General features: G+C 46.5%; 1 protein-coding gene across 2 annotated transcripts in view; it reads left to right on the plus strand.

Annotated features, from left to right (window-relative positions):
• LOC132380944 (plexin-A2-like) overlaps nt 1–24,098 on the plus strand; it is a 570,948-nt gene that overhangs the window by 345,437 nt on the left and 201,413 nt on the right. For both annotated transcript variants that reach the window (XM_059949929.1, XM_059949928.1), the window contains exons 10-12: nt 6,527–6,727; nt 14,518–14,614; nt 18,108–18,298. In XM_059949929.1, the coding sequence (XP_059805912.1) occupies nt 6,527–6,727; nt 14,518–14,614; nt 18,108–18,298 (489 nt within the window). The remainder of the gene's footprint in view (nt 1–6,526; nt 6,728–14,517; nt 14,615–18,107; nt 18,299–24,098) is intronic.

A 24,098-nucleotide genomic window follows, 5' to 3' on the forward strand; every position in this document is an offset into this window, starting at 1 on the left:
GCCCTCCACACTTGAGAATACCAGAGGTTCACTGTTCTCTGAGGAGTAGATGTCTCCTCACCTTGCTCCCTGCTCTGAGACTGTGATCCTGGTTCTAATCTCCTCAGTGGAAGAACCACTGACCTGCTGGGTCCAGTAATAACTCTTAGTCTCAGTTTGATGCCCCTTGCTGAATCTGCTCAATCCTGTTATTATTTTTGAGGTGCTCTGTTAGTACACAATCAACATTCAAGAGAAGTTTGGGTAGGTACATGCATGGGAAGGGTATGGAGGGCTATGGTCTGGGTGCTGGTTGATGGGACTAGGTGGTATAATAGTTCAGCATGGGCTAGATGGGCCGAATGGCCTGTTTCTTTGCTAAGACCCTTCACTGTTGACCTCAGCATGCTGTGTAAATATGGACGAACTCTGCTCAGTGTCGATTTGGACACAAGAGCATAAAATATACAGTACAGGGGTTCCCAGCCCAGGGTCCACGGACCCCTCGGTTAATGGTAGGGGTCCATGGCATAAGAAATGTTGGGACTCCCCCACATAGCAGTATCATTCATTCAACCTATTTAATCATGGCTGTTCTCTCTTAATCCCGTTTTCCCTCCTTCTCCCCAAGCCCATTACTAAGCAAAAATCTGTTGATCTTTGCCTGAAATACACTCAGTGATTTGCCCTCCACAGCACTTTGCAGCAACAAAGTCCAAAGATTCACCACTCTCTGGCTGAAGAAAGTCCTTTTCATCTCAGTTCTAAAGAGAAATTCCCCCCCCCCCCCCCCCGTTCTGAGGCTGTGCCTTCAGATCCTAGACTCTCACACACTAATAGAGACATTCTTCTGATGCCCATTTGAAATTTATCACTCTTGCCCCTGCACAGAAGGGTGGTGGGGTGGAGATACATCTCTACCAAAGGAGGTGTAAGGGGCTACTTCCCTCCACTAGCCTGCAGATCACCCTTGGGCAAGGTGTCGCACCTGCTTATCCCCTCGGTCAGGGTCACATGAAGCCAGGGGAGCAGGTGGTGGACGGTCGTATGAGCAGCCGGTGCAGATCTCAAGTCCTGGTTATGCAACCACTCACACCAGGCAGACAATCTCTGAAGAGTATTGATAATGGCTGGTCTCACCCATCTTGTAAAGACACTGCCCTGAAGACAATGGCAAACTACTTCTGTAGAAAAGTTTGACAAGCACAGTCATGGTCATAGACCATGACCGCCCACATCATACAACATGTCATATACTGAATGAATGATCCCTGCACATCAGGTTGTATTTCGTAGAGTCATCCTTTGGCCAGGCTTGCTCCTGCTGACCATCAAGTTCTCATCCTTACTAATCACATTTAGACTTCTACACGATGAATTAGCTGCCTAGATACTTCTCAAATGTCGAGAGAGTCTCTGCCTCCACGCTCACTCAGACAGATTCCAAACACCCACTGGGCGGAGAACGTCTGCGCTTACTGCTTACCCTGGCTTCAGAATCAGGTTTAATATCACAAACATGAGAAAATCACTGGCAAATATATGAAGTTAGTTGTTTTGAGGCAAGAAGACATTGCAATACATAATAAGAGAAAATAACATAAATTACAGTAAGTATACAGCACTGTGCAAAAGTCTTAGGCACATATACTGTATGTAAAACTCTCCATATGAATGATAGCTCGGTACAGTATCTGTCAACGTGCAGCAGACAGCAAGTTTGTAAATCTGGTGGGAGCGGAGGATGTTGGGAATGGTGGAGCGCCGCAGGAAAGGTGTGGAAACGCTGGCAGAGTGTGGGTGAACACACCCAGCCCTGAGACACCGGGCATGGTCATTTGATTCCAAACAATTAATTTAGTGATCATTACAGAATGTCTCTCTGATGCTTCCCACTCCCTCCCCTCTCCCTTCCCTTTTTCTCAACCATGATTCCCCTCTCCCTGCCCCCTTCCCACTCTCAGTCCACAATAGAGACCCATATCAGAATCAGGTTTATCATCTCTCACGTATGTCATGAAATTTGGTTTTCTGTGGCAGCAATACAGTGCAATACATGAAATTACTACAGTACTGTGCAAAAGTCTTAGGAACCCAAGCTATATATACAGTATATGCCTAAGATTTTTGCACAACACTGTCCATATACAAAAAAATAAATAAGTAGTGCAAAAAGAGAAGAAAAAGCAGTGAGGTAGTGTTGATGGATTCATTGTCCATTGAGAAATCAGATGGCTGAGGGGAAGAAGCTGTTCCTCGTGGCTATACCTTCTAGTACTCGACATCTCTGCAATGATTGAGACTACACATGCCTCCCTTAATTTTGTAAAGAGCTGTCAGGTTGCCACGCCAGCGTCCTCGTCTCTCCTCAGAACTGAAAAGCTCCACCATTTCCTGGTCACTCTCCTCAGGCCCTGTGCAATAACATCCCTCCTACTACAGTTTCGCCATTTCATAGTCACAGCAACAGGTCGTTTGGCCCATCTTGTCCCCGCCACACTGTTGCTCTGCCTAGTCCTGCACCCAGCCCAGAATCCTCCATGTCCCCCCCATCCATGTACTTATCCAAACTTCTTAGATGTTGCACTTGAAACCACATCCACCACTTCTGCTTGCAGTGTGTTCCACACTCCCACCAACCTCTCAGTGAAAGTCCCCCGCAGATTCCCCTTTCACCCTTGACCCATGACCTCTATTTCTCATCTCACCTGCTTGCATTTAATCTATCTATACCCATCAGAATTTTGTGTATTTCTTATAAAATCTCCCTTCATTCTCCCACACTCCAGGGATTGAAGTTCTAAAGTTAACAAATTTCACGACATAGGCCAGTGATATTAAAGCTGATTTCGATTCTGACCTGTTCATTCAACCTTTCCTCATAACTCAGATCCTCAAGTCCCAACAGAACCCTTGTAAATTTTTTCTGTACTCTTTCAATCTGAGTAATATTTTTCCTGTAGGTTTCAGCAAATGTCTCACTGAAATCTTACCTTGCAGTTGCACAGAAAAGGCAACTTAGGAGACGATGCATTTCTTTCAGATGAGAGAGCATGCTGCTTATCGAGGCACAAGAGCACTTGGGAGTTCTTGTTCCGACAGATAACCTGACACTTTGATAAGAGTATTTGGTTGATGTGCGTTTTGAGAATATAGAGGTGTTGCAGGCTTTAACTACCTGCTCTGTCATTTCTTTGGATCCTTGCTGCGGAAAGTCCCAGCGTTGTAACTGTGGTGTATTCTAACCATTTACAGAGTGACACAGCGCTAATCTGCGCCCTCTGTCCATGTAGCACCAATGGCTTATTGTTAATGTGCATCTTCTTTAGTCATGGAGTCATAGAAAAATACAGACAGGCCTTTTGGCCCATCTAGTCCATTCCAAACCATTTAAACTGCCTACCCCTATCAACCTGCATCCAGACCATAGCCCTACAAACCCCTCCAAACTTCTCTTAAACATTGAAATTGAGCTCAAATGCACCACTTGCACTGGAAGCTCATTCCACACTCTCACCATCCTCTGAGTGAAGAAGTTTCCCCTCAAGTTCCTCTTAAACATTTCACCTTTCACCCGTAACATATGACCTCTGTTTGTAGTCCCACCCGACCTCAGTTCAGTAGTTTTAAGTAATGTTAGCTGAGAGAAATTTTTTTTAGTGATCAGTTGATACTTTTTTTTGATTGAACATGATTAAAATCACTGATCCATCTCAGATTTATGTGAAGGATAATGTCAGGTGGGATTGTGAGTAGAGAAGAGGTTGGAAAATTTGGAGAAGATACAGACAGACTCAGTTAGTGGGCAAGGACATGAAGATACATGGAGCAAACATGAAAGGGGAGTATGTTTGAAGTGGTGACATGATGAAGTGTTGATATTCAAAGGACCCATGAGTCATTGAAGGTCAATACACAGTTACACCAAAGGTTCAACACCCTGGGTCCTGGAATGCTGGGCTCTCTTAATGAGGAGACATTCAGCAGGCTCGGAAAAGGCTCAATGGTTAATTTTATTGTGAGAGTCTGCATATACAATACATCTCTGATATTTGTCTTCTCCAGATAGATATAAGACACAGAAAGACCATGGCAGCTGTTGAAAAAAGGACAACAAGTACCCCACCCCCAGAATAAAACAGAAAAAGAAATGAAACTCACAAACCCCAAAGACCCCCATTGGGTAGTGTGTTCACATCTCAGTTATCCGGGGTGACTGATGGATGAGGTGGTGTGTTCATGTCTCTGTTATTCTAAGGGACTGATGAACTGGGTGGTGTGTTCATGCCTGTGTTACCTGAAGGACTGAAGGAGGGGTGACGTGTTCACATCTCTGTTATTCTGAGGGATTGATGGATTGGACAGTATGGTCTTGTGTGTGTTATCTAGGGGGACTGATGGATTGGACGGTATGGTCTTGTGTGTGTTATTCTGAAGGACTGATGGATTGGACGGTATGGTCTTGTGTGTGTTATTCTGAGGGACTGATGGATTGGACGGTATGGTCTTGTGTGTATTATCTGGGAGAACTGATGGATTGGACGGTATGGTCTTGTGTGTGTTATCTGGGGGGACTGATGGATTGGACAGTATGGTCTTGTGTGTGTTATCTGGGGGGACTGATGGATTGGACGGTATGGTCTTGTGTGTCTTATATGGGGGGACTGATGGATTGGACGGTATGGTCTTGTGTGTGTTATCTGGGGGGACTGATGGATTGGACAGTATGGTCTTCTGTGTGTTACCTAGGGGGACTGATGGATTGGACGGTATGGTCTTGTGTGTGTTATCTGGGGGGACTGATGGATTGGACGGTATGGTCTTGTGTGTGTTATATGGGGGGACTGATGGATTGGACGGTATGGTCTTGTGTGTATTATCTGGGGGGACTGATGGATTGGACGGTATGGTCTTGTGTGTGTTATATGGGGGGACTGATGGATTGGATGGTATGGTCTTGTGTGTGTTATCTGGGGGGCCTGATGGATTGGACGGTATGGTCTTGTGTGTGTTATATGGAGGGACTGATGGATTGGACAGTATGGTCTTGTGTGTGTTATATTGTGGGACTGATGGATTGGACGGTATGGTCTTGTGTGTGTTATCTGGGGGGACTGATGGATTGGACGGTATGGTCTTGTGTGTGTTATCTGGGGGGACTAATGGATTGGACGGTATGGTCTTGTGTGTGTTATATGGGGGGACTGATGGATTGGACGGTATGGTCTTGGGGGGACTGATGGATTGGACGGTATGGTCTTGTGTGTGTTATATGGGGGGACTGATGGATTGGACGGTACGGTCTTGTGTGTGTTACATGGGGGGACTGATGGATTGGACGGTATGGTCTTGTGTGTGTTACCTAGGGGGACTGATGGATTGGACGGTATGGTCTTGTGTGTATTATCTGGGGGGACTGATGGATTGGATGGTATGGTCTTGTGTGTGTTACCTAGGGGGACTGATGGATTGGACGGTATGGTCTTGTGTGTGTTATCTGGGGGGACTGATGGATTGGACGGTATGGTCCTGTGTGTGTTATATGGGGGGACTGATGGATTGGACGGTATGGTCTTGTGTGTGTTATCTGGGGGGACTGATGGATTGGACGGTATGGTCTTGTGTGTCTTATATGGGGGGACTGATGGATTGGACGGTATGGTCTTGTCTGTGTTATCTGGGGGGACTGATGGATTGGACGGTATGGTCTTGTGTGTGTTATATGGGGGGACTGATGGATTGGACGGTATGGTCTTGTGTGTGTTATATGGGGGGACTGATGGATTGGACGGTATGGTCTTGTGTGTGTTATCTGGGGGGATTGATGGATTGGACGGTATGGTCTTGTGTGTGTTATCTGGGGGGACTGATGGATTGGACGGTATGGTCTTGTGTGTATTATATGGGGGGACTGATGGATTGGACGGTATGGTCTTGTGTGTATTATCTGGGGGGACTGATGAATTGGACGGTATGGTCTTGTGTCTGTTATATGGGGTGACTGATGGATTGGACGGTATGGTCTTGTGTGTGTTATCTGAGGGGACTGATGGATTGGACGGTATGGTCTTGTGTATGTTATCTGGCGGGACTGATGGATTGGACGGTATGGTCTTGTGTATGTTATCTGGCGGGACTGATGGATTGGACGGTATGGTCTTGTGTATGTTATCTAGGGGGACTGATGGATTGGACGGTATGGTCTTGTGTGTATTATATGGGGGGACTGATGGATTGGACGGTATGGTCTTGTGTGTATATATCTGGGGGGACTGATGGATTGGACGGTATGGTCTTGTGTGTGTTATCTGGGGGGACTGATGGATTGGACGGTATGGTCTTGTGTGTGTTATATGGGGGGACTGATGGATTGGATGGTATGGTCTTGTGTGTGTTATCTGGGGAGACTGATGGATTGGATGGCATAGTCATGTTTTCTGGAGCCTCCAGCAGACCCAGTGAGTGAGTCCGACAGGCCGATCAGTTTGCTTCGATCTCTGCTCCTCGCAGACTTTCTTTGATTTCTCCTCCATTCCTTCCTGTTCAGGATTGTCCGCAGCTGGTGCCCTCAAACGAGGTTCTTATCCCGGTTGGAGAGGAGAAGCCAATCACGCTGAAAGCCCGGAACCTGCCACAACCTCAGTCCGGGCAGCGCGGCTACGAATGTGTCCTGAACGTGACGGGGGTGAGCAAGCGAGTGCCGGCCCTGCGGTTCAACAGCTCCAGCGTGCAGTGTCAGAACAGCTCGGTGAGTGAGGCGTCCGTACCCTGGACTCAGCGGGGATCAATCAGACTGTCACTGATCTCAGTGCAGTGTGGAACGTAGTCTCAGAGTCCTTTGGCATAGAGAAGTCCATGCAGCCCATCTTGTCCACACTGACAATCCCCGTTGCCCAGCATTTGTGCACTGTCCCCGTTGCCAAGGTGATCCTTCGGGATATTTGGAGATAAAGCATGGTAACAGGCCGTTCCAGCCCGGTGAGTTACACCCATGTGACCAATTCATCTGCTAACCGGTACGCCTTCAGAACAGGGGAGGAAACGGGAGCATCTGGTGGAAATCCACGCGGTCACAGAGAAAACATACAAACTCCTTACAGACAGCAGTGAGAATTGAACTGGCACTGTAATAGCGTTCTGCTACTGTGCCGCCCTCTATTTTTTTTTATCATTGTCAGTGTCTCTTTGCGCAGCGTTTTCTCCGACAGTGTGTTTCAGGTACTCAGCGAGCTACGTGAAACATGAGTGATGGAGTCACTGAATCCTACAGCACGAAGCAGGCCATTTGGTCCAGTTCATCCAGACTGGCCAGCGTCTCATTTCTCAAAGCGATTCATCGAGAAATGTCAGTAACTCTGCTCGTGCCCCTCTCTCCGTCAGAGTGTTCCAGGTACTGACCGCTCGCTGAGTGAAGGACATTTCCCTCACATCCCCTCTCGCTCAGTAGGGTGCAGAGTTTGGTGACCCGAGTTCAATTCCCGTAAGGAGTTTGTACGTTCTCCCCGTGACCACGTGAGTTTCCTCCAGTTGCTCTGCTTTCATCCCGCAGTCCAAAGGCATAATGGTTTGTCAGTTAATTGTTCATTGTGAATTTTCTCGTTATCAGGCCCAGATTAAGTTAGGGGTTACTGGATGGTGTGGCTCAAAGGACTGAAAGGGCCTAATCCCCTAATCCGCAGTGCATCTCAATAAAATTTCTTCTCCCTCCCCTTCGTCTGTGTCCTCTAGTTTCATTCACCTCTGATATGGGGTAAAGTTTCCAGTAGTCCACAGCTCCTATATCCCACCCACATCATTTCATTTACCTCAGTCACGTTCCTTCTTCACCTTCTTAAGGGACAGGACTAGCAGTTTCATGTTCCAAGTACAAGCGCTATGAGCTGCTGTGGAAAGTTAGATTGTACGAATCTAATCTGATAGGTAATTCCCTCCTAATTCCAGAATCAGAATCAGCTTTAATATCACCAGCATATGTTGTGAAATTTGTTGTTTAACAGCAGCAGTACTTTGCAATACAGAATAATAAACAAAACTACAATTATATTAAGACATTACAATAAATTAAATAAATGGTGCAGAAAGAGTGCAAGAAAAAGAAAAAGGAGATATTGAGGTGTTGTTGTTCATGGGTTCAATGTCCATTCAAAGATCTGACGGCAGAGGGGAAGAAGCAGTTCCTGAATCATTCAGTGTGTGTCTTCAGGCTGCTCTACTTCCTCTATGATGGTAGCAACACGAAGAGAGCTTGTCTCAGGTGGTGCTCCCACAAGGAGAAACGTTCTTTCCATGCTGGACACAGGAAGCACAATTTGAACATTATTCATCACAGAACTACAAGCTGCTATATAATATTCTAGTAAAATCAACAAGATAACGCTATCAATGTATTTATTGTGTTGATGATAGTATCTTTGTTACTTCTACCACAGATAAAAAGCTTTTTAATCTGTGATTTCAGGATAAGGACATTATCCATTATCCATACCTTGGGGTGTGACTGCGCTCCCTCAGCGTGCCGCTGACTAGCTCTCTAACCTTCACACACTCACTCCCCTACCCAGACACACTCACTCCCCTACACACACACACTCACTCACTCCCCTACCCAGACATACACACACACACACACACACACACACTCACTCCCCTACCCAGACACACTCACTCCCCTACACACACACACACACACACTCCCCTACCCAGACACACTCACTCCCCTACAGACACACACATACTCACTCCCCTACCCAGACACACTCACTCCCCTACAGACACACACACACTCACTCCCCTACCCAGAGATACACACACACACACACACACACACACACACACTCACTCCCCTACCCAGACACACTCACTCCCCTACACACACACACGCTCACTCCCCTACCCAGACATACACACTCACCTACACACACACACACTCACTCCCCTACCCAGACACACTCACTCCACTACACACACACACACTCACTCCCCTACACACACACACACACTCACTCCCCTACCCAGACACACTCACTCCCCTACACACACACACACTCACTCCCCTACCCAGACATACACACTCACCTACACACACACACACACTCACTCCCCTACCCAGACACACTCACTCCCCTACACAGACACACACACACACTCACTCACTCCCCTACCCAGACATACTCACTCTCCTACACACACACACACACACACACACACACACACACACACACACTCACTCTCCTACACACACACACACTCCCTACCCAGACATACTCACTCCCCTACACACACACACACACACTCACTCCCCTTCCCAGACACACTCACTCTCCTACACACACACACAATCACACACACACACTCACACACACACACACTCCCTACCCAGACATACTCACTCTCCTACACACACACACACACTCACTCTCCTACACACACACAAACACACACACACACTCCCCTACCCAGACATACTCACTCCCCTACACACACACACGCACACACACACTCCCCTACCCAGACACACTCACTCTCCTACACACACACACTCACTTTCCTACCCAGACACACTCACTCTCCTACACACACACACACTCACTCTCCTACACACACACCCACTCCCCTACCCAGACACACTCACTCTCCTACACACACACACACTCCCCTACCCAGACACACTCACTCTCCTACACACACACACTCACTCTCCTACCCAGACATACTCACTCTCCTACACACACACACTCACTTTCCTACCCAGACACACTCACTCTCCTACACACACACACACTCACTCTCCTACACACACACCCACTCCCCTACCCAGACACACTCACTCTCCTACACACACACACACTCCCTACCCAGACACACTCACTCTCCTACACACACACACTCACTCTCCTACCCAGACACACTCACTCTCCTACACACACACGTACACTCACTCTCCTACACACATACACACACACACACTCACTCCCCTACACACACACACTCCCCTACCCAGACACACTCACTCTCCTACACACACACACACACACACACACACACTCCCCTACCCAGACACACTCACTCCCCTACACACACACACTCACTCTCCTACACACACACACACACACACTCCCCTACCCACACATACTCACTCTCCTACACACACACACACTCCGCTACCCAGACACACTCACTCTCCTACACACACACACACACACACACTCCCCTACCCAGACACACTCACTCTCCTACACACACACACACACACACTCACTCCCCTACCCCCAGACACACTCATTCTCCTACACACACACACACTCACTCTCCTACACACACACACACACACACACACACACACACACTCCCCTACCCAGACACACTCACTCTCCTACACACACACACACACACACACTCACTCCCCTACCCCCAGACACACTCACTCTCCTACACACACACACACACACACACACACACACACACTCCCCTACACAGACACACTCACTCTCCTACACACACACACACTCACTCTCCTACACACACACACTCACTCTCCTACACACACACACACTCACTCTCCTACACACACACACTCACTCTCCTACACACACACACTCACTCTCCTACACACACACACACGCACACTCACTCACTCCCCTACCCAGACACACTCACTCTCCTACACACACACACACACACACTCACTCCCCTACCCAGACACACTCACTCTCCTACACACACACACACACACTCACTCCCCTACCCAGACACACTCACTCTCCTACACACACACACTCACTCTCCTGCACACACACAGACACACACACTCACTCTCCTACACACACACACACACTCACTCCCCTACCCAGACACACTCACTCTCCTACACACACACACACACACTCACTCTCCTACACACACACGTACACACACACTCACTCTCCTACCCAGACACACTCACTCTCCTACAGACACACACACATTCTCCTACCCAGACATACTCACTCTCCTACACACACACACACACACACACACACGCTCCCCTACCCAGACACACTCACTCTCCTACACAGACACACACACACTCACTCCCCTACCCAGACACACTCACTCTCCTACACAGACACACACACACTCACTCCCCTACCCAGACACACTCACTCTCCTACCCAGACACACACACACACGCAGTTACAGAGTTACATAAATTGTGTAGGAGACAATTAACTGAGTAACTCACACCAAATGCTGGAGGAACTCAGCAGGTCAGGCAGCATCTGTGAAAACAAATAAACAGTGGATATATCAGGCCGAGAGCCAACTTCAGGAATGGAAAGGGAGGGGGAAGACGCCAGAATAAAATGTTTGGTGGTGGGGGAAGGAGGATAGCTAAAAGGTGAGAGGTGAAGCCAGGTGGGTGGGAAAAAGAAAGGTCTAGAAAGGGGGAAGGGATCTGATAGGAGAGGAGAGTGCACTGTAGGAGGATGGGGCCTGGGGGATAGGCAGGTAAGAAGAATTAAGAGGCCAGAATGGGGAATAGAAGGGGTGTGGGGAGGAAATTTTTTAAGCGGAAGGAGAAATCGATATTCATGCCATCAGGTTGGAACGTACCCAGACTGACTATAAAGTATTGTTCCTCCACCCTGAGGGTGGCCTCATCTTGGCACAAGAGGAGGTCATGTATCAACATGTCAGAATGGGAATGGAAATCAGAATTAAAATGTTTGGCCACTGGGAAGTTCCAGTTTTTACAGAAGGTACTGTTCATGGTTCATGGACAACTTCTGAAAACTTCAGAGAGCAAGGTACAATTGCTAAAATGTTGAAGTGGCTCCTGTACCTCCCCCCGATGGTAGCGATGAGAAGACAGTATGTCCTGAATGGTGGGGAGGGGGGAGCTGGCTGAGTGCACATTCCTCTGTAGCTTCTTGCGATCTTGTGCATTGGAGGCTTCATACCAGGCAGTGATGCAGCCAGTTAAATTCCTTCCCACTGTCCTTTGGTGTCAGACCAAACTCCTAGTGAAGTGGAACTGTTGGTGTGCCTCCTTCATAACTGCATCAATATGCTGGGCCCAAGATAGATTATGAGAGATGCTGCTCACCCCTCCTATCGCTGACTCTTCAATGAGGGCGTGTGTCCTCCTGACTTTCATTGCATCAGAGAATGGAATTTCAGCCCACTGCCTGTGCTGACCACCAACTGCACTATCCCTGCAATATTTCCTTTTTATTCTCCTCACCTCCCTCAGATTCTACTCTTCACTTACACACAAGGGGCAAATTACCCCAGTCATTGCATCCTTGCACTCAACATCAGTAAGACTAAAGTACTGAATGCGGACTTCAAAAAGGGCAAGATGAGGGAACACACATTAGTCCTTATAGAGGGGTCAGAAGTGGAGAGAGTGTGCAATTTCAAGTTCTTGCGTGACAACATTTCTGAGTATCTAACCTGGACCCAACATATTGATGAAGGAATGGCAGTGGCTATATTTTGTTAGGAGCTTGAGAGGATTTGGTATGTCATGAAAAACACTCAAAAAATGTCTGCAGATATACTGTAGAGAACATTCTAACTGGCTTCATCACCATCTGGTATGGGTGTGTGGTAGGGAGGCAGGGGGTGGCAGCCACAGCACAGGATCAAAGTAAGACGCAGAGAGTTGTAAACGTAGTCAGCTCCATCGTGAGCACTAGATTTTGTAGTACCCAGGGATCTTCAAAGAGCAATGCCTTCAAAAGGTGGACCCCATCACCCAGGTCATGCCTTGTTCTCATCAGGTAGGAGGTACAGAAGCCTGAAGGCACACACTCAGTGATTCAGGAACAGCTTCTTCCCCTCTGCCACTTGATTTCTAAATGGATGTTGAATCGATGAACACCACCTCACTACTTTTTTATTTCTATATATAATTCACAGTAATTTTTATCTCTATTATTACGTATTGCAGTGGACTATTGACAACAGAAGTGTCAAATATATTAAATACACACACGTGGAAATACTTTCAAACTTATTTACATTTGAGAAAATGTCTAATAATTTCTTCAGGCACCGACTTGAGGATGGTAGTAACACTGTAAGATATAGATACTGGAGCAAAATCGGGCCATTTGGCCCAGCGAACCTGCTCCGCCATTACATCACAGCTGATCCATTCTCCCTGTCAGTTGAAAGCTTCTGCTTTCTCCCCGTATCCCTTCATGCCCTGACTAGTCAAGAATCTCACAGCCTCTGCCATAAATATATTCCATGGCTTCACCTCCATGGCCATCTGTGACAATAAATTCCACAGATTTATCACTCTCTGGCTAAAGAATTCCTCCTCATCTCCATTCTAAAACAACACTCCTCTTTTCTGAGGCTGTGTCTTATGATCTTAAACTTCTCCACCCAGCAAACATCCTCTCCACATCCTCTCTATTGAGACTTTTCAACCTTTAATAGGTTTCAATTAGGTCCCCCCCCAACCCATTTTTCTGGATACCAGTGAGTACAGCAGGCCCAGAGCCATCAGACGCTCACCATGTGACAAACCTTCCATCCCAGAATCACTTTTGTAAAGCTCCCTTGAATCCTCTCCAATGTCAGCACATCCTTTCTCAGATAAGGGGCCCAAAACTGCTCACAGTACTCCAAGTGTGGCCTCACCAGTGTTTTATAAAGCCTCAACATTACATCCTTACCTTTATAGTCTAGTCCTCTCAAAATGAATGCTGAAACTGAACTGGCCTTCCTCACTACTGGATTTAACCTTTAGGGAAGTCAAGGTGCCAAACCTGGAAAACGGATCTAAAGGCAGCTGTGCCTCAGCAGGCCCAGAAGAAGTGTGATCCTTACTGAAGTTAGCTCATCAGTAAGGTCCAGGCTGACAGCTGCTGATAACTGTTTTCTCTTATTATTGTGTTGCGTCCTGCCGGTCTGAAGGACACAGGGAGAGGACGCATCTGATAATGTCCAGGTAATGTTGTTTCACAGGCAGCCATGACAGGAGGATGCAGTTCCCACCTCTGTGTCCCTGTACTCCCACGGCAAGGGCTTTCTATTCATCTAATCCTCTGTTCTGCTGCCAGTGAAATTGATTCTGATCAAATGAGCAGTTGGGCAGGGAGGGTCAGCGCCTCGTGGCCTGGGGTATTGGGACTGATGTGCGTGTGGTGGGCCTGTCCAAGTATAACAGGATTGGACTCTTCCGATTGGCCAGGTGAGGTGGGACCATCCAGATGTAATGGGACTAGGCTGCTTCGCAAGACAGAACAGATTGATTTAAATCTCAGTTGCCATAACAACAGTGTCATGCCACCACATTGCTGGGTCTTTGAAATACAGGGAACACGTGGAGTTGCTTCAGTGTGTCCTATTCCAGCAGATTATGTTTAATCTCTGGCCTTTCACTGAAGCCATTGGGTTGGACAAGAGGAGGTCATTTCAGTGAGGTTTTCTCACCTGTCTTACCGCAGCTGGGTTGGTTCAGAGTGTGAACAGCAGGGTAGTTAACCTTAGATGTTTAGCGAACCATGGTTCTAACCTCTGCATGTGTAACTCCTGTTTCAGTATCACTATGACGCAGTGGACCTCAGTGACCTGCTAATCGAATTTGCAGTGGTGTGGAACGGAAACTTCATCATTGACAACCCAGCAAATATCAAAGGTATAAATGCACCAGTTTTAGCAGAGTATGGTGGACCTTCTGGGACCCAGGGCCCATTTCTTCTGGCCTCCAAGCCAAGGTTATATCCTGGACATTGACCTAAACTTGGAGAATGCACAGGCTGGCCCATCTATGGCCAACAGTGCTGACCTGGGGTGGAATATTGAGTTTTACACCCGATGGAGTAGAACTTTCACACTGGGTAATGGATTGAAAAGTGACAGATGGAATTTAATGCAGAGAAGTGTGAAGTGTTGCACTTTGGGAAGACAAACTAGGGTAGGACTTACACAGGTAGAACATAGGGATCTGGGAATACAGATCCATAATTCCTTAAAAGTGTCATCACAAGAAGATAGGTTGTAAAGAGAGCTTAAAGTACTGAGTTCCGGAAGTGAGATAACACACACAAAATGCTGGAGGAACTCAGCAGACCAGGCTGCATCTAAGGAAAAGAGTAAAGTCGATGTTTCGGGCCGAAACACTTCAGTGGGAACAGATTTGCCAGGATGCTGCCTGGATTAGATAGTGTGGATAGGCTGAGCGAGCTGGGGCTTTTCTCTTTACAGCGAAGGAGGATGAGAGGCAACTTGATAGGGGTGTACAAGCTAAAAAGCAAAGGTAGAGTCCACTTTTTCCCAGGGCTGAAATGACTAATACAAGGGGGAATAATTTTATGGAGGTTGGAGGAAAGTATAGGGAGGATATAAGAGGTAGGTTTTTTACACAAAGAATGGTGGGTGTGTGGAATGCCTTGGGGTAGAGGCAGATACATTAGAGACAATCTTAGATAGACACCTGGTGGGAAGGGTTAGATCGATCTAAGAGGAGGTTATAAGGTCAGCACAACATCTCAGGCTGAAGGGCCTGTACTGTGCTGTAATGTACTATGTTCTGAATAATCAGCCTGAATTATTAGTGGTGGATTCAGGCTTGCTGCAGATGATGTGCATGAATTGAGTTACTGAGCAGGCTTCACATTGTTCCACAATCAGAAACCTGCTGTTTCCTCCAGATTTTAACAGACGCCCCGCTATTAGATATCATTAAACCCGATTCCTTCCCTATCGAGATGAGCTTTTGCAGTTTGAAAGAGCTGGTAAGTATTAAGCTTCACAATTGCACAATCCACTCTGAAAGCACAGAGGCAATCAGGCTAACGATTGTGCTAATGCGATTGGCGGGGAGGTTTCCTTTTGTGCCGTGCTGCCTTCAGAGGCTGTGATCATTCCTGCTCTTTTCAGTGGCGATGCACAGGCGAGGACTGCTCGTGATTGGAAGCCCAGTGGTGGGGCCTGTGATATCAGGGAGCACGCAGGGTCTCACCGTCCTTCGTAAGAATCGTTGCAGTACGTTTGTGCACTGAAAGCTGCATTGGGGGGAATGGGATGATGGGAGTCGCTCTAAAACCAGAAGACAGAGGGGCACAATTTGGCTGTTCAGCCCATCAAGTCTCCTCTGCTCTTTATTTATTTTGAGATACAGGCCCATTTGGGCCAACGTGCCCCACCACCCAACAGCCCTACGATTTAACCCTAGTCTGATCACAGTGACAAATTAACCCAGTGACCACTCCGTCTTTCAACTGTGGGAGGAAACTGCAGCACCCAAGGGAAACCCACGCGCTCACGGGAAGCACGTAGAAACCTCTTACGGAGGGTGTCGGATTTGAACTCTGAAGTTTGATGCCCCAAGCGGTAATAGCATTGCCCTAACTGCTACGTTACCGTGGTTCTCAGATGACTTGGCCTCCACAGCGGTCTGTGGCAATGAATCACACAGATCTCCACCTTCTGGCTGAAGAACTTCTTCTTCATCTCTGTCGTAAAGGGAAGGCCTTGTTATCTGAGGCTGTGCCCTCCGGTCCGAGACCATCCCACTATTGAAAACATTCTCTCCACGTCCAGTCCTTGTTATCTGAGGCTGTGCCCTCCGGTCCGAGACCATCCCACTAATGAAAACATTCTCTCCACGTCCAGTCCTTGTTATCTGCTCTGTTGTATCTATGAATCCATGAGGTTAGTCCTGTGCCCTATTTTGAATTTATTGAATAATGTTTTAGGTTATCTTCTGCTTCCACCATTGGAATGAAGATACAAAAGCATGAGAACGTGTTCCACCTGACACAAGTACAGCTTCTAGGCTGCAGTTAGTAGCCTCTTGATCTGACCTCTTGTGCAATATAGATGAACTCTTGATCCTTAACCTCACCCACTTCCCCTCAAGATCCTTCTGATCTCTGCCTTAAATATACCCAGAGACTTGGCCTCCACTGCCCCCTGTGGCAATGAATTCCACAGATTCACCACCCTCTGGCTAAAGAAATTCCTCCTCATCTCTGTTCTCAGATTCTCCTCCATATGAAGTTGTCCCCTCTGGTCCTAGACTTTCCCAGTAGTGGAAGCATCAAGAATCATAGAAACATAGAAAACCTACAGCACAATACAAGCCCTTCGGCCCACAAAGCTGAGCCAAACATGTCCTGGCTTGAGAAATTACCTAGGGTTACCCATAGCCCTCTATTTTTCTAAGCTCCATGTACCTTTCCAGGAGTCTCTTAAATGACCCTATTGTGTCCACCTCCATCACAATTGCCAGCAGCCCGTTCCATGCACTCACCACTCTGCGTAAAAAACTTACCCCTGACATCTCTTCTGTACCTACTCCCCAGCACCTTAAACCTGTGTCCTCTTGTGGCAACCATTTCAGCCCTGGGAAAAAGCCTCTGACTATCCACACGATCAATGTCTCTCATCATCTTATACACCTCTATCAGGTCACCTCTCATCCTCCGTCGCTCCAAGCAGAATAGGCTGAGTTCTCTCAACCTATTCTCATAAGGCACGTTCCCCAATCCAGGCAACATCCTTGTAAATCTCCTCTGCTCCCTTTCTATGGTTTCCACATTAGAGGGCTAACAGTCAGCCAGCAGTGAAGGTTCAGTTCAATGTGATGGGACACAGATGGTCTGATTGAGCAATGTTTAATCTTAAGCTAGCTATTTTCTCACCAACGTCTGCAGACAATAGGACAGGCACATGGATGTATTAAAACTGGGGGTGGGGGCACGTTAGTGTAGTGGTTAGCACGGCGCTTTACGGTACTGGCAACCCGTTCCCACCACTGCCTGTCAAGAGTTTGTACATTCTCCCAGAAACTGAGTGGGCTTCCTCCCACAGTCCTAAAATAAACCATTTGGCAGGTTAATTGGTCATTGGAAATTGTGATTAGGCTGTGGTTAAATCAGGCAGTGCAGCTCAAAGGCCTCGTCTGCACCATATCCCAGTAAAATAAAAAAATGTATTAAAAAATAGAGGACTATGGGCTGTGTAGGAGAGATGGGTTTGCTTGATTGTGGAGTAGTTTTATAAAGGTCAGAAAAGCATTGTAGGCTGGAGGGTTTGTACTGTTTGATGTTGTAAGTTGTGTTTGGGATGTTAAGAGAAGATGTTGGCTGCACAGACAGTCTGATGCGTGTACCCTGTGTCTGCAGTGCACCTATACAAGTGTGATGCCCTGAGGGAGAGCTGCGGTCTCTGCCTGAAGGCCAACCAGAAGTTCGAGTGCGGCTGGTGCCAGTCCAAGCAGCGCTGTAGCCTGCGGAAACACTGCCCCACCTTCACTTCGCAGTGGCTGCACCTAACCAGCAACAACGTCAAGTGCTCCAACCCTCGGATCACGCGGGTAAGTGGCAGCATCACCGGCTCTCTGCACAGCTGGCTGACAGGCTGATGTTATGTCGCCTCCGTACCTATGTGCACCGACCACGTTCGTGGAATAACAGCAGAGAATTCGCTCCAGGCAAATTATACAGTCTGACATGAAACTTGCAATGTAATGTAATGCCCAATTTCCCTTGCTTCTGTCTTTCTGCTGTTTAGTTAACGGAAGCTGTCAGCTTTCAAAAAACATGGGACAGTCTGTTGATGAAATCCCACTAGTGTGCCAGACAGTTTGTCTGTGGGTTGCTTCAAGCTCGGTAATAACCTGGTGTAGTGATTCAAGCCTTCCATTCCGATCTGCGTGTTGGTTCACACCTTGTCTGATCAGCCAGTTGTGAGCTCTTGAGTTGGCCCCACTTATTCTGCTCTAATGCACAAACTTTAATTAAACTCTGTTCAAGGTGGAAAATCTAATTAGGTCAAATTGATTGGCTCATTATATAAATGTAGTTTGAACAACCTTACAGAAGGTAACTCTGTAGTCACCACCGGGGCACCTATTTTAATCGACCCATCGCACAAACATTTTTTTTTAGAAAGTAAACATTTCGTTCTTGACATCAAAATAATTTTCATCATAGCTTCAGTACTGAAGCATTTTTGTGGTGAGGGTTAACATTGCAAAAGATGTTTGACTTTCAAGTCCTAGCTTATGTTTATAGATTTCCCCCAGTATTCGCTACAGGGCAAACAGTCGAAACCGAAGACAAAAGCACAGTCAAGATACTGGGTCAAAGTCTTTGCAAGTTCAGTCTCCAGCAAGTTCATCTAATAATCGAAAGATGTTCATTTTTGATGATATTCCTTGCAATAATTAATCTTCCCAAATTTACAGAGCACTACAACACTGAAAGAGGCTCTTCAGCCCATCTAGTCTATGCACACTTTGTGTGTGTGTGTGTGTGTGTGTGTGTGTGTGTGCTCCAGAATTTGTGTCCAACATACTGAAGTTCGTTTGCAGCATCCTAGTGTGGGCACGGAGACACGTGCACAAGCTTTCATTTGCAAAGGAATTAATTGCCATGCAAGTAGTTGTCATTTTAAAGTCAAAGTTGAGATTATTGTCCCATTCACAGGTAAATCCGTGTACAGATACAATGTAAAGCTTTATTGCAACACCATCAGGGACACAACATACATTAAAAAAAACAAGTTTTACAAGAAAAAACACAATTAGCACAAAAAGTAAGTAGTTGAAACTGATCACAGTGTTGCTATACTCAGGAAGTGATTGGTTCAAGAACAGAATAGTTGTAGCTGTTCTTGAACCTGGTGGTGTGGAACTTCAGGCCTGATGGTAGCTTTGAGAAGATGGCATGGCCCGGATGATGGGGATATTGCTTTCTTGAGGCAGGACCTCCTGTAGATACTGCCACTAATGGAAAGGGAGGTGCTGGGCTGAGTACAAGACTCTGTATTTTACATTCCTACACCAGACGATGGTGCAACCAGTCAGGATTCTTTCAACAGGACTTCAGTGGAAGTTTGTTAGAGAGTTTGGTGACAAGCCAAGCCTCCTTATCATTATCATTGTTATGCGCTGTGTCGTATGGTCATAGTCTTTCTATGACCCTGATTGTTCTTGGCAAATATTTCTGCAGAAGTGGTTTACCATTGCCCTCCTTCTGGGCAGTGTCTTTACAAGACGGGTGACCCCAGCCATTATCAGTACTCTTCAGACATTGTCTGCCTGGTGTCAGTGGTTGCATAACCAGGACCTGTGACCCTGATCGAGGGGCTAAGCAGGTGCTACACCTTGTCCAAGGGTGACCTCCTACAAAATAGCAAAGGGAAGGAGTGCCCTACATTACCTTTTGTTGAAATGTATCTCCACCCACCAGCTAAACTGTAGCAACAGGTAACTAAAAAGTGTCCACAGAATGTAGACTAGCACATCTTTGCCTTCCAGAAATGAAGAACCAGCTCTCTAGTGTTACAGACGCTGAGGGATTGTTGTTGTGGCACCACTCAGCCTGGTGACGTATCCCACTCCCGTACACTAACTGTGTTCGATGGCCAAGAAGAACGGTGTCATCGGTGAATTTGTACAGTATCTGGTATGAGTCCACACAGTCACGTGCATTAATCAGACAGCATCCGGAGTATTGTGAGCAGTTTTGGGCTCCATATCCAGGTGGGGATGTGCTGGCATTGCAGAGGTTTCAGAGGAGGTTAATGAGAATGTTCCTGGAAATGGGCGGCACAGTACTATAGTGGTTAGCACAACGCTTTACAGTACCAGTGACCTGGGTTCAATTCCCAACGCTGCCTGTAAGGAGTTTGTACATTCCCCCATTTCCTCCAGGTGCTCTGGTTTCCTCCTACAGTCCAAAGACCTACCAGTTTGGTAGGTTAACTGGTCATTGTAAACTGTCCTTGTGTTAAATCGGGGGTTGCTGGACAGTGTGGCTCGAAGGGCCAGAAGGGCCAGTTCCACACTGTATCTCAATGAATGAATGAGTGAATTAATGTATGAGGAGGGTTTGATGCCCCTGGACCTGTACTTTGAGACTATGTGTTGAACACTGGATTCTGACTGTGACCATTCTTCATCCAGGGTTGATACCAGTTCAGCTCCTGCTGTCCATCAACTTGCACAAAGTTCTCTCCTGTGCACCCCTAACGACTTACGGTATCTCCTCTGGCTACATGCTTGGCAGTCGGAATTCTGTGCCTTGTGCAAAATTGGCTTAAAGAGTGCTGTAAGTACGGTTCTGCTACTGCCGTCCGTCCAGCTGGTTCACAAGTAAACCATGCTGTTCCAGCACAGACTTCTTAGTCAGCCGTTACTCAACTCACCTACAACTTTCCTGAGTTATGGGTCTTTTTAAATGTCAAAGAACACCAGTAATTCACTGCCATGGACAGACGTTTTCTGCAAATCAATTAAACACATAACTGATTAATCAAGAGATCCGGTGTCAGGCAATAACTGTCTATCTCTGTCAATATCCTCATTATTTTAGTGCAAATCGTGAATTATTAGAGTACTGAAAAATCAAGTGTACACTTGTTTTGATAGATAGTCCAGATACAATAATCTAGGATGCATTAATCTTCATCAATAAAACACACACTAAGGTTCAGTTTGCCATGGACATTTGCAGCGATTTTTTTTAATGATAAACAGTGTGTTGTTAGCTTTTCCACCTGCTTATCCTCCTTTGGGAGTTACTGTGAATTATGATGAAAGGCATTCCCTTCATTAAGGATAAAAATGAGTAAATCCAGATTGTATGAAGCCCACTGAAATCAACGGACAAAAGCAAATACCGTTTGAAAAGATTTACGCAGTCTTTTACTGAATTGTAGAAAGCACATGTTGGCTGTATGGTTATTGGGGAATACTGGAAATCCAAGGTCTTCACCGTCATCATTATGTGCTGTATCGTATGATGTAGATGAACATGACAGGGCCCTGGTGAGACCCCACCTGGAGTATTGTGTGCAGTTTTGGTCTCCAAATTTGAGGAAGGACATTCTTGCTATTGAGGGAGTGCAGCGTAGGTTCACAAGGTTAATTCCCGGAATGGCAGGACTGTCATATATTGAAAGGTTGGAGCGACTGGGCTTGTATACACTGGAATTTAGAAGGATGAGAGGGGATCTGATTGAAACATATAAGATTATTAAGGGATTGGACACGCTGGAGGCAGGAAGCATGTTCCCGCTGATAGGTGAGTCCAGAACTAGAGGCCACAGTTTAAGAATAAGGGGTAGGCCATTTAGAACAGAAAAATTTTTTCACTCAGAGAGTGGTGGATATGTGGAATGCTCTGCCGCAGAAGGCAGTGGAGGCCAAGTCTCTGGATGCATTCAAGAGAGAGTTAGATAGAGCTCTTATAGATAGTGGGGTCAAGGGATATGGGGAGAGGGCAGGAACAGGGTACTGATTGTGTATGATCAGCCATGATCACAGTGAATGGTGGTGCTGGCTAGAAGGGCCAAATGGCCTACTCCTGCACCTACTGTCTATTGTCTATATGACTGTTCTTAGCAAGTTTTTGGTACAGTCACTGATAATGGATGATTTAATTGTCAGGATTTTACACTGGGGTACAGTCCCATTGACAATGGGTGTTTTAATTGTGTCAGGATTTGACACTAGGGTACTGTCTCACTGACAATCGGTGTTTTAATTGTGTCAGGATTTGACACCGGGTTACAGTCACTGACAACAGGTGCTCTAATTCAGTGTCACGGTTCAACTTTATGGTACAGTCACATTGACAATAGGCAAATTAATTCAGTGACAGGATTTGGATGTTACTGGTAAGGCCAACCATTGGTGCCCATCCCTGATTGTACAGGACAAGCTGGAGATGAGGCTTGAAATGGGGCAGTCCATGGGGTGGAGGCACGTGGCGGGTATACGGTGCAGATATGTGCTGGAGGCTCATAGTGGATGTGTCCTGGAGCTATGTGCAGTGTCGGTGCTCCAACACTGCTGGTGGAGATGGAGGTCCAGGATTTAGACCCAGTCATGTTGAGGGCCGAGTGATGGATTTCTAATGGAGACCTCCCCCAGTGGGGCCTCTATCTTGCTAACACCACTCTGCACTCCTTGTCCAGCCTTACACAGCCATCTGCAGGTTTCCAGAGGGACTCCATCTCCCGGAATTTCCCTCTTGGAGTGAATCAGATCTGCAATCAGAATCAGGTTTATTATCACTGACATAGAGTAGGTCATGAAACTTGTTGTTTTGTGACAGCAGTACAGAGCAACACGTAAAATATACTATAAATATTGTAAATAAGAAACATACATATTGAAATAAATAAGTAATGCAAAAAGAGAGCAAAAATAATGAGGTATTGTTCTCCTGAAGTCCTGACTTCGAGCCCATGAAGCAGTGATGATCTCCTGGAAATATGAGCTCTATTAGGACAGTAACAAAGGATTCTCTCTGTTCCTGGAGGAACATAAAGAAACTGTGCTGTAACATTCATTGCTGAGGTATTGATCAAGTCCCATTCTCTTTTCACGTCACATCACAGAGCGTCCCTGGCGCAGTTTCAATGTTCTGAAGACACACACTCGACGTTTGAGGAATAGCTTCTTCCCTTCCATCATCAGATTTCTGAACTGCCCCCAAATCCATGAGCACTACCTCTTTATGTGCTACTTAATTATATTATTTAATTAATGTAGCATAGTAATTAAAAATAAGTTTTACACTGAACTGCCGCAAAACATCGAACATAGAACATTACAGCTCAGTACAGGTCCTTCAGCGCACGATGTTGTGCCACCATTTTAACCTCCTCAAAGACAAATCTAACCCTTCCCTCTCACATAGCCCTCTGTTTTTCTATTATCCCTGTGTGTATCTAGGTGCTTCTTAAATGTCTCTAAAGTATCTGACATCCTGCCTTCTGACCCTGACCCTGGACCGAGTCCAAGTGGAGGTTCCACTCTCCCTGCTGGTGCACTGCTGTATCAACACTCAGAATAAATCTGGAAGATCAGAGCTAGCAAGCTCAGTCAAAGCCTTACAATGCTTCACATTATTGAAGATTACATTAACCTGTCTTCTGGTGACTAATGTTTTAATCTAGAGTTGGACTAATAGGAAGTGTAGTAATCCCTTTATCATGCTGATCGACTTTCACTACCTATTGTTCAGTATAATTTTGCTTCATAGAAACATAGAACATAGAAAACCTACAGCACAATACAACCCCTTCAGCCCACAATGCTGTGCCAAACATGTACTTAAGATGATCGTACATTGCAGGGTGATTTAGAACATGGAATGTCA

Source organism: Hypanus sabinus, chromosome 25, assembly GCF_030144855.1.
Source record: "Hypanus sabinus isolate sHypSab1 chromosome 25, sHypSab1.hap1, whole genome shotgun sequence".
NCBI classification, from domain to species: domain Eukaryota; kingdom Metazoa; phylum Chordata; class Chondrichthyes; order Myliobatiformes; family Dasyatidae; genus Hypanus; species Hypanus sabinus.